Below are 12,547 nucleotides of genomic sequence, written 5' to 3' on the forward strand. Positions count from 1 at the left end.
AGACCCACTTCATATGGTTTTTATTTTCATTTCTTTCCTGCAAACACCTTCAGATCACTCAAAAACACTTTGAACACAGTAAAACTGAATATCCAAAAAGTCATAAAAATTAATATGTCACACTAAAAAGTAATTTCCAATGTTTCAAACGAAATGGCAAATTGTGATGAGGCCCTGTTCTCTATGTTGTTAGTAGTACGTGCTAATTTTCACATTGGACATTTTATTTGTGTTAAAGAGAAGATGGACGTGTCAACCTCTCCATGTCCCTATCACAGTCGATATGGGATGTTTCGCTGGATGAAACCATGTCCTATACTTCATAAATTGAGACAATGGACTCGTCGTAGGTGCAGGATGACTACAGCTGAAAAAGGGTCATCTTTAACTTCTGCCCATCCATTTTTAAACCGTGTGAACCATTCATAACACCAAGTACAGCTTAAGCACTCATCACCGTAGGCTTCCTGCATCATTTGGTTTGTCTCTGTAAAGGTTCTCTTGAGTTTCATGCAGAATTTAGTGTAGACACATTGCTCCTCTAGCTATGCCATCTCAAAATTTACAAACTGTGCAACACAGCATGCTACTCAATATAGCACTGAACAATAACTACCAAACATACAACAGTGCAACTTCTGGCAGTTACATTAAACACAGGCATGTGCAGGGATGCCAACCGCATTTTGCTCCAACACACCACTGGTGCAAAATTGAAAATGTTCCAGAATGTTTTGAACAGACCTCGCAAGTGGAGAAAAGGAAAGGCTTTTTTTAATTGTTCCAGTTTAGTGGAAGCTAGATGCATAGCTTGGCCATTTTGTGTACTGAAAACTGACCCACACAAACTGTTACTTTAAAGGGAATAGTTTTCATCACTCAAGCCAAAAGAGAGCTGTGCTTAACACTGTGATACATACAGCTAAAAGTATGTTCCAAGAAACATTATGATGTGATGCTTCCAATCTGTGCAGCAATATCACACGAAATGGATAACATTTTCATCTGATTAAATGAACTGAAGAGATTCTGCATCCTGTGAAGGATAGTCATGGCCTTAGAGTGCCATGTATTTATAAAATTTCATATTAGTGTGGTAGGAGCTATGTGTGACAGCCTATTCAATTTCCCAACATTGTACTGAAACACAACATTCCGGCCTGTGATGATGCAACTGGCAGTCGTGTATGCATGAGGTGTGTGTGTGTGTGTGTGTGTGTGTGTGTGTGTGTGTGTGTGTGTGTGTGTGTGTGTGTGTGTGTGTTTGTTTACTGTGCCTATCTGCAACTTGAAGTGTCTTCTTTACCATAAGTAGCAATCTGTCTTTCCTACACTGGTGATATTGCTACATTGTCTGTACTGAAACACAGCAGTATATTTCTAATACAATCATTTGTAACTGAACTCAGATTTATGAATATGCACAAGATTTTGTTTGAGCTCACACATCAAAATTACTGGGACTCAGGACATCAAAGCAGATGTGTCAACAGTTGTAACAATGTAAGGGTTGCCACTCAGTGACATGTGGATGCAGGTATTTGATCCCAAGATATTACAAAGTGAAATATCTCATATTACACACCATATTGGGACCAATATTGCAGTGAATGGCCTGTTCACATTCAAGCCAACATAATCTTTGGTTTCATGGGCCACTGCTACATCATCTTTAATTTGTGGAATTCTCCCACTTTTTTTACAATCAGTACATTTCCTGGCAAAGTCAATGGATTATACTATTGAAATTCCATCATTTTATACACATTTAACATGGCTAGTTCACTGAGAAAATTTTAAACATCATTACAGTTCAATGTTCAATCTGTTGCCTTGACTATTGTGTCAATGTCTCTTGCTGACAGGACCAGTTTTAGATCCGACAATGTCATCCTCACTCATCATATTCAGTGAACTGAGGTGATAGCATTGCCTTCCTTCCAGTACAAAAGCTGTCTCTAATTCAGTCACTTACCAGATTACGTTGCCTTATAGCGTACCTTATGTAGTCACCTGTCTGTAAGGATGGCAGCCTACGGTCAATTTCATAGAAGATACACTGCAAGATAGGCCCTGTTGGCTCCCGAAGCATAAGGACTTTCTGAGGGTACTTCATCCCTGGCTGAACAGAAACTAATGAACCTGTAAAGATAAATAAGACATGACAAAATTAATTCTTACTGAGAAAAATTATTCTTCATTTACATGTGTTGCTGTGGGTTTCACTTACAAAAAAACTAAACAACAGAGCTGTAAAAAGTATGTACAAGTTCAAAAACAATATGTAAAATAACACAATTTTACATCAAACAATTGAAACTCCAGGTAGGAATATCAACAATGAAGGAAAACACAGATTGCTACTTACCGTAAAGTAGAGATGTTAAATTGCAGAAGTGCACAACTAAAAGACAGTTACACAAAGCTTCCGGCCACAGCATTCTCCAGCAAAAGAGAAACGCACATACCATTCATACACTCAAGCACACATGATCGCCAACTCTAGCATCCGGCCCAAGATGCTGGATTTGGAGGTCATGTGTGGATGAGGTGTACTTGCTTGCTTGTATGTATGAATGGTGTGTGTTTCCCTTTTGCTGATGAAGGCTGTGGCCGAAAGTTTTATGTATGTATCTTTTAATTGTACCTGTCTGCAACTTAATATATCTTCTTTCTATTACCATATCAGTATGTTTCAAATAGTTCTGGGTCATAAATAAATAAAGAACGATAAGCAACTGTAGGTACACAAATGCCATCAACAGGAAATATCTCCAGTTTCACAAAGTAGTTAAATAAGAGTATTAACCCACTAAGGACTTGTGTGGCAAATACATCACAGCAAGTGCCTGACTATTTGTCAGTTTATACATATGAATTAAAAATGTCTAAAGTGCACGCACTTGAATTCTAAGCACTTAAAAGCATACAATAAATGTCTCAAATCATTAATATTTTTAATAACTTGGTGTTCATATTGACAGCTAAACTGATGTAGATGTAATTGTTAGGCAAGTGACTAGCAGAGGAAGGAAAATCAAGGCAGTATGATGTTACACTTCAGATATCCACCTATCAATCAGAACTTGAATTTGTTGACAACAAATACAGTGTGGAGCAGAGAAAATGGTACTAGTATTCGGCAACAAGTCAGGGTATTGACCTTGAACGACTATTGGCAGACAGTTCAGACAATGCAGTTTCAGTCGCTATGCTCCACAATGCAGGAAAACACAGATTGCTACTTACCATAAAGAAGACACGTTAAATTGCAGAAACGCACAATTAAAAGACAATTACACAAAGCTTTCGGCCACAGCCTTCTCCAGCAAAAGAGAAACACACATACCATTCACACACTCAAGTAAGCACACATGATCGCCAACTCCAACATACGGCCCAAGATTCTGGTTGAGCATAGAGATCCATGTGTTCATGGTCAAGCAGTTCTTTATAAACAATGATTCTGCAATCATGGTTCAATGTCTTTTCTGTCAAAAGTTTAATATTGGATGTGAAGATACAGTCACAGATCAAAACACTACACGCCAATGGGTTGCAGTATTTAGAAGTATTTGACTTGTGATGGAGAAGAAACCACTTGGTCTTTCCCGTTCAGTTCGAACTCCAGTAAAATGCATATAGATTGAGAATGGCATTTCTTATAAGTCCAAAAGGATCCAATAGGCGACAGGCAAATTTCACCAGTACAAAACAATGATTATCCAGTAGCTAAATGAAATGGATTTTGTTTAGTAGAAACAATTTTGCAGTGTAATGGACACTGTTCTTGTGGAAGATGTAGATTCCCAGTATTCGTGAGTGATGAATCCCTTTTTCATCTGGATGGTTATGTTAATGTACGAACTGTTGGTATTGACCGTTGGAGAACCCGCATGAACTTCACTAAAAACCTCTTCACAGATCAAAAGTAACAGTGTGATGTGGTATCTTCACAATAGGGATTGTTGGACAGGAATTGTTGGACCTTACTTATTTTGAAGAGGGAGGAACTGCAGTTACTGTGTCATCAGTGCACTATGTCAAAATGTTAAACAACCTTCTTCACTCACAACTTGAAAGGTACTGAGTGAACATGGGAGAAATTTTGTTCCAACAAGACGGTGATGCAGCACACATGGCGAGAGCATCCATGGAAGTGATTCGAGAAATGTTCCCAGGACATGTCATTTTACATATGGTGATGTTCCTGGGCCTCCATATTCACCAGATCTGTTGATCTGTGACTTCTTCTTGTGAGGCTGCTTGAAATCATGAGTATACATGAACAAGCCCCATACAATCGATGACCTCAAGATTTCCATTCATCAGGAAATTGAAGCTTTGTCTAATGAAATGATGGGAGGTGGACAAAGAAGGTTATGTGTTGGGCTCTTTGTGATAAGAAAATACCTAGAAGACAGCCTCATAGAGGATATGACATAAAAGAACTTATATGCAAAATCTGAAGACTGTGTGTATAGAGAAGACTGGAAGATTCTTTTATCCAACAGCAGATGACAATTGGTTGATGATGATGACGGGACAGAATACTCCATTTCGTGCACAAACCTGTATCATATTTTATACATGTGGGTACTGTAGAAGCCTACAACCTTCATTTTCATATCTCATCACAACGTAATGCCACCCAGAACTCCTGATGAGCCCTTTGTGGAAAGTGCCATTGATTCCTCCACTTTCACCAACTTTTTTACTAGGTGAGGTACATCAAAACTAAGTCTTCTGAAATTTTTGTCACTTTTCTTTCAGTCTCATGTACATGGCAGGCATTATTTATTATGGAATCCAAAAGCCACATGAGTACTGACTGCAACACAATACTGGTTGACGCCCTGGTTCCACCCCTATTTTTATTGTACACATGAATTACTGCTGGTTCAGGACATTTGTGTGTTTTTCATGCTGGGAACGAAATATTTTTATGAACTTGAGTGGGTTTTCCCCTAGCAAATCCGAGACAACAATGTCCACACTACTGTCTATCCATTTTACAATTAAAATACCACCTCTTCTACTTTTATGGTTCTTCAACATATTTCAGTTTTGCCAAACATTGCATAAAATTCTGGAAAACAGCAAACAGTCTTTAGATGTAAACAGTTTCTTTGTAAGTACAAGACAATAGTTATTGAACTATGCTGATGTGAAAGATAATGTAACACAATGTTATCTATACAGTTTGTACTGTGCTGTACTGAATTGTACTGCCGCGCAATGGAATCTTCACTGACCTGTGACCCCACATTCCATCGGACAAGTCTGATAGACGCTACTCAAATATGTACATTTCTGTAAGAGCGCAATGGCTGCTTGACATTTGTTTCAGTGTGGACGCACTAATATCATCCATACTCCTATGACAGTCAATAATTTGTAAGTAGGAGGTTAATGGGTGACAGACATTGCATTTCAGTGTGTGATAAGTTGGAAATTTGAGTCAGTCAGGAGTCATATTCGGATGGCTGAAGCAGTTTTGGCAATCAGTCATGGGTTCGAGTCCAGGTCAAGCACAAATTTTCAACTTTTGCTATTGCATTACCACAATGCCTTGTGCAGCTGGAAGTCACAAAATGCCATTCATCCCTTCCCTTTCTTTCCCCATTATTTGTTTCATATAAATGTATGCACCAGCCATGTCATCACAAGTTGTATCTACTCTGTTGGACATGTCCAATACAACAGACAACAATTCAAATATATATATTACTGCAATGATGTTTGTACAAAGCAAAGATATATGTAAAAATGACTGTGAGGTATGTTTTCACTGTTTTGTTGCACAGAAATTTGTATTATTGGCTTTGGATTACACTGATGTAAGTTTATTTTACGTTGTTTTACAGTTGTCATTTCCTTAAGAATGTGAACACCATAATCACAAAGCGTCATATTTATTCTCTTGATTTAAACACCACATGTTTCTATCCTGTTATGTACTTTCATATAATTATTCTTATTAATGTTTCTGTGATCCAACGTATTTTTGAGTTGTGACCTTCTACAATTTCCAGATCTGAAGATGACCATTTAAGTGGTCGAAACAAGTAATTATTGTTTTCTAACTGTGATCCTTGCCAAATTCAGGTTTTAATAAAAGTACAACATTCAAGTTGACTGATCACTGTCGTCATTCTGATTATGTCAGATAGTTAAAATAAATTTTGTTTCTAACTTTAATATGAATGTAACATGAAAACTATGGACAGTTGTGAAAAGTGCCCTCTAAGTGTACATTCACTTGTTGTGGTCATGTGTCATAAGCACACAAATTTGTCAATGGTGTCATTAATCTTTGCTACTTTCCTATCAGCACACTCTTCTTCCAAATAGGTCCAGTGGTATGAGTGACTGCCACCTCCACCAATAGTTGTCACCAGATATGGAGGGGTATGTGGTCGGCACATTGTTCTCCTGGCCGTTGCCAGCTTTCATGACTAGAGCCACTGCTTCTCAGTCAAGTAGCTCATCGATTGGCCTCACACGGACTGAGTGCACCCCATTTGCCAACAGTGCTGAGCAAGCATGGACAGTCACCTATCCGAGTGCTAGCCAAGACTGACACTGCTTAACTCTTGTGATCTGACAGGAAACAGTGTTACCACTCTAACAACAACAAAGGCTATCAGCATGCTAATTGACCATTATTTTGATCTTACTTTAATCTTACATCTGGCCCACTATAACACTTGCTCTATTCAGTTCCTCCATCGTTCACTGGAGTTCTTCTGTATCAAAAGCAACCAAAAAGCTGTTATCTCCAAATCATAGGTGGTTTGCATAAACCATTTATGCCTATTCCTTCTTCATCCCAATTTAATTGTTAAATTATGTTATCCTTGGTTGCACAAAATACTTTCGGTGGAATGGATTCACTTTGTATAATTTATTTCTCAAGTTTAAAGTTTTCACTCTCTTGATATAATAAAATGGAACCAGTAACCTCCTTGTATAAATTCTTGAACAAACTGAAGTATGTTGATTCTATTCCTTGATTCTCAAATGCTGCCAGCATAGATTTTATTGCAGCAGAATCAAACACTTGTCGTAGTCCAGGGATGAGGTTTGATAAAAAAAGTAATGAGAATTTTTTAATTTTGCGAGCATTATAAATCTGCTTATCATTTTTTTATCTTATTGGTGCACATGTATAAACTTAGTTTATTGTTGGCAGTTAAAAAGGTTATACACGTGAAATTACTGTGAATAAGACAAGAGGTTGTGAGTGGTACAAATGTTTCAAAGAAAATCGAGAAGATGCTGAAGACGACAACCACCCTGGATGCACTAGCACATCAATTACTGATGACACTGTGAAAGAAGTAGAGAAATGGTTCTGAAAAATCAGAGATGTTGCTTAAAATGTCAGCACATCCTCTGACTCATGCCAACCAATTTTTTCAGATGTTTTGAGCATGAAACGTTCAGCAGCAAAGTTGGTTCCAAAACTCTTGTATATCGACCAAAAACGACATTGTGTAGACATCACTCACGAATTGCTGTAAGAAGCTGACAACAATCAAGAATTTATAAAGGAGGTTAAACAACTGACAAAACGTGTGTACAGGTGTGACATCGAGACCAAGGCAAACTGCCTGATGAGCCAAGGCTGAAAAAAATTCGACAGTTTTGATCATATATGAGGGTTCTCTACACTGTTTACTTCAATTACAGTGGCATAGTGCATCATGAGTTCCTGCCTTATGGTCTTACAGTCAATAAGGAATAATACCTGGAAGTTATGTGCTATTTGTGATGAGCAGACATACGACAACAATGAGAAATTGCATCATGATAATGCTCTTGCTCACACATCAATGATTGTTCGTGCTTTTTTGCCAAAAAAACAAAACCATTATGTTGCCTTAGCCATTGTGTTCACCAGACATGATCCCATGACTTCTTTTTATTGCTGAGGCTGAAGGAACTTTGAAAGAATGTTGTTACGGCACCACTGATGAGATAAAAACAAAATTGCGGCAGGAGCTGAACACCGTGACAAAAAGTGAGTTCCAGAAGTACTTCCGATATTGGAAAAAATGTTGGCTCAAGTGTACTGTACCTGAAGGGGATTACTTTGAAGGGTATAAAGCTGGTATCAATGCATAAATGAAGATTCTTTAACAAAATCAAAACTTCTTGTTACCCGTTGATCAAACCTCATATTCCATACAAAGTAATCTGTGGGTACTACAGATGGCTCACTGAGCTACAATCACTTCTAAAAGCAGCTTGTTCTTTCCACTGGTAAATTTCTGAAGTTCTTCTAGTTGTTCAGAAAGAAATTTTGTAAAAATCTTGTTTACCACTGATAAAATCCAAATGAACCAGTTGTTCTTCACACTCTCTGCTTCTTTTCTTGTGAATTACAATTACAGCTTTGTTCCAACTATCTAGTATTGTCTGCTTACACAAACATTCTGTGAATAATTGCACAAGTTTTGCTTTCACCACCTGCCTCCCTGCTCAAATCATTTCTACTGCTACTCTATCCTTCCAGAGCTCTTTTTTCTTCCAGTGCACAAAATTGCCTTCTCTTCTTTTTCTGGCAGTACTTTAGAAATGCAACCATTCTTACACTCTATTATCTGAATGATCATTTCCTTAGGTGCAACGAAATAGATTTTTGAAGAAATATTTGTGTGGTGTCACCGCCAGACACCACACTTGCTAGGTGGTACCCTTTAAATCGGCCGCGGTCCGGTAGTATACATCGGACCCGTATGCCACCACTATCAATGATTGCAGACTGAGCGCCGCCACACGGCAGGTCTAGAGAGACTTCCTAGCATTCGCCCTAGTTGTACAGGCGACGTTGCTAGCGATGGTTCACTGACTTCTACGCTCTCATTTGCCGGGACGATAGTTAGAATAGCCTTCAGCTACGTTATTTGCTACGACCTAGCAAGGTGCCAGTATCCGTACTATTGATATTGTGAATCATGTACCATAAAGAGCGACGTTTGTCATGAATGGATTAAAGTTAAGTATTCCACCAGCTATGTCAGTTTTTCTCACTTCTAATTCCCTTGTCATATTCCAGACCTCATGTCAGCCTGCGTGAGCTAAAACGAGTGCATATCGGCCTCCTTTAGCTATACGGGTTGGCTCTCCAGCCAACCACAACAATTTGAATACTTTTAGTATGAATTAACTATTCTCTCTGGACTTGTGGTGTTGATTAATGTGACAAGTGCACTAAGAATGGTTAATACAGCAAAGACATTCCAAAAGTCTTCATGAGTACCTTTACAATGGTCTCCCAGTTCATCAGGTCCATCTGACATCCTGACATGTGATATGATGTCTACACACTCCAAATGCCTGTTCCATTTTTTTTATATTGGCTATGTTATAGTCTTATTATTATACTTTTCGGATTGTCTCATAAATGTTTCTGAATACTTTTATGTAATTCAGTTAATTCTGTCTGAAATATAAGTTTACTATTCCCACCAGTGGACATTTGTATGGACACAGACGAGCTATTATGAGACTTGTGGCAAAGCAGTGTAGAAAGCTATAACAGACAGCAAGTGTGTAGTACAACATGTAATTAAATAGTAATGGGAATTTTTGTTTTTCTTGAAGAATCTTAATTTATTCATCGACACCAACTTTGTCCCATTCAAAGTAGCCTCCTCAGATATAATACACTTGTGCCAGCACTTTTTCCAATCTTCGAAGCACTTTTGGAAGTCACTTTTCATTATGGTGTTCAGCTTCTTCAACGATTCTGTTTTTATCTCAATAATGGTGGCAAAATGGCATCCTTTCATTGTTCTCTTTAGCCTCAGGAACTGAAAGTAGACACACGGGGGACATGTCTGGTGAGTACTGTGGCTGAAGCAACATAACGATTTTGTTTTTTGCCAAAAAAACCATGAATAAGCATTAAAGTGTGAGCAGGAGCATTAGTGTGATGCAACTTCCATGAGCGGTTTTGCTACAATTCTGGTCATTTTCTTCTGATTGCTTCACACAAATGGAATATAACTTTCAGATACTATTCCTTATGGGCCATAGAACCACAAGGCAGAAACTCATGGTGCAGTACCCCAGTGTAATCAAAGAAAACTGTGAGAATAACCTTCACATGTGATCAAACTTGTCAATTTTTTTTCAGTCTTGGCTCTTCAGGCCGTTTCTATTGGGCCTTGGTTTCAACATCATACCCATATACTTATGTTTCGTCACCTGTTATAGCTTTCTTTAGAAGTTCTGGATCATTATCAACTTCATTCAGCAGTTCCTTGTGTGATGTATACATTAAATAATTTCTGGCCCAAATTCAACAATTTCGGAACAAACTTCACTGCTACATGTTTAATGACTAAAACAACCGAAAAAATTGTCTGGCATGAGCTTAAGGACACACGATCATCAGCAACTTCTCTCATTGTGATCTGGCAATTTTCCAGAACCATTTTCTTAACTTCATGCACATTGTCATCAGTAATTGATGTGCTAGGGCATCCAAGATGGTTGCTGTCTCCAATGGCATCTTAAACCCCCTTGAAACGTTTATACCATAACTAAACATTTGTCTCACTCTCAATGGATTCACTGTAAGCCACAGTCAACATTTCAAATACAGTGTTACACTTTATGCAATTTTTCAAGCAAAATTTAATCCAAATTCTTTGATCCATCTTTTCTGAACTTAAAAATCTGCCAAGCTCTTGGAAAGGCGTATAACTTTTTGACTGCCAACAATAAAGTAAATAATCAAAACAGTTGGAAATGTAAACATGCATCAGGAACACATTTAGCAACAGGATATAAAAAGTTGAAAATCAGATGTTGTAGCCCATGGAATTAAAAAATTCCCTTCATTTTTTGATCACACCTCATTTGGGCAGACCTGCTGCCCCAGGTGTTTACTTGTCAGCAGTCAGCTTTTGTACTGAGATCGACTAACAAGGACGTGGCTTCCACATCACACCAAGCTCTTGATTCTACATGTTACTTGTTCTGATCAATCATGTTGGCTGCATTTTTGCAACTACCTATGCAGTGTCCAAACTCCCTGCTTGCCGTAGGTCATAGGTCTTTATATGCAGGAATAAAATTTTTTCAGCACTCGCCCAATAGCTTAACGTGCCTGACAGATGGCAGAGCAAACTTTAAACCTAAGCTGCAATATTTTTTCCTGAACAACTCATTCTATTCCATGGATGACATTCATTTAAAAACTGGTAGACTGAAAAAAATAAAATAAAATAAAACACACAGCTGAGTCAGACTAAAAAAATAATGTGTTGATTGATGTTAACACGACTCATGTTACATATCCTGTAAGTCGTTCCACGTCATTTCGATAAAAGGATCATTCAAATGATATATGCAACATGTAACTAACTAGTTAACTTCAGTGGTAGACCCTCTGCCCAGGAATAACACACCCTCTCCAGTTCTGTGACAGTGGTCAAGGCAGAAAACAGGCCATTTCCAGCCCTATGTGACCTTCAAAGCAGAGGGATTTAGTACACCTGCCAATGGACATGCATATGCTCACAGGTAAGCTGTCAGTGGTCTCATGGCAGAGTAGTATAGAAATATGGCACATGCAGAGTGTTATCTGGGCAGACTCCTTGACACAGGTATTTATTTGCAGTCAATGATAGTCAGTCAGTTCTTACAATGAGATAAACTAAAAGGGATCTGGCTTCCAAAGTGTGTTGTATTCTTGGTTTCACGTTTGAGTTGCGTCGATCATTTGCACTAGTTGTGCTTGTGGTTTCTCTGTGCCTACATAGAGTTCTTTCTCTCCACTCCCCATAGATTGACCCATTTGGCAAGCTTTTCCTCTCACAGGGTTCAGCTTTCCAGTTTCCCAGTCAAGCACCTATCTTCAAGCTAGAATAGTGACATTTGTGCCAACAGGATGGTTTAGAGGCATTGTTACACCCATGCATATATAAAAATAAGAAATATGTTTTAACTAATATTATACTGCAAACAAGTAGAGATGTTGCAAGGGCACAGAGGAACAAACAAAACAAAGTTTCATAGGACAGAAGAAGCTGATTCTTCCATTCCAAGTGAAGTAGTAATTATCCGTCTTTTATTATGATTTATTTTCTATTTCGTGTTTCACCTTGGATCAATCAAAAACATGTATATTAGTGCTGAAATAATTTTATATTATGTAGAAACTTCTTTTTCTTTCCACTCATTTCAGTTTCAATGCTACAAAAGATGAGTATGACATAGTCAACTTTAGGTTGAAGCTCGTTTATCTGTGTTTGCCTTAACAATACATATGTTATTGGCTGTGGTCCACCTTTAGCAAAACACAATTTTGTTTTTCATCCCAAACATGTTTCACTGCTGATGCTGCCAACTGCAATGAAACATGTTTGGGATAGAAAACGAAATTGTGTTTTGCTTAAGGCGGACTCCACCAAAAACAGCTGAGCATGATGTATATCAGTATATGAAACATAGCCCTGTTCCCCACTGAATAGTTCCTAGATTTTAACTAAAGTAGTAAGCTAAAAATGACAACATTTTCATTTTCAAA

The 12,547-nt window shown here is 38.1% G+C and overlaps 1 protein-coding gene across 2 annotated transcripts in view; it reads right to left on the reverse strand.

Annotated features, from left to right (window-relative positions):
- Positions 1–12,547, reverse strand: part of LOC126339068 (spermatogenesis-associated protein 22) — a 125,846-nt gene that overhangs the window by 17,426 nt on the left and 95,873 nt on the right. For both annotated transcript variants that reach the window (XM_050001600.1, XM_050001601.1), the window contains one exon: positions 2,001–2,142. In XM_050001600.1, coding sequence (XP_049857557.1) covers positions 2,001–2,142 — 142 coding nt within the window. The remainder of the gene's footprint in view (positions 1–2,000; positions 2,143–12,547) is intronic.

Source organism: Schistocerca gregaria, chromosome 1 (assembly GCF_023897955.1).
Source record: "Schistocerca gregaria isolate iqSchGreg1 chromosome 1, iqSchGreg1.2, whole genome shotgun sequence".
NCBI classification, from domain to species: domain Eukaryota; kingdom Metazoa; phylum Arthropoda; class Insecta; order Orthoptera; family Acrididae; genus Schistocerca; species Schistocerca gregaria.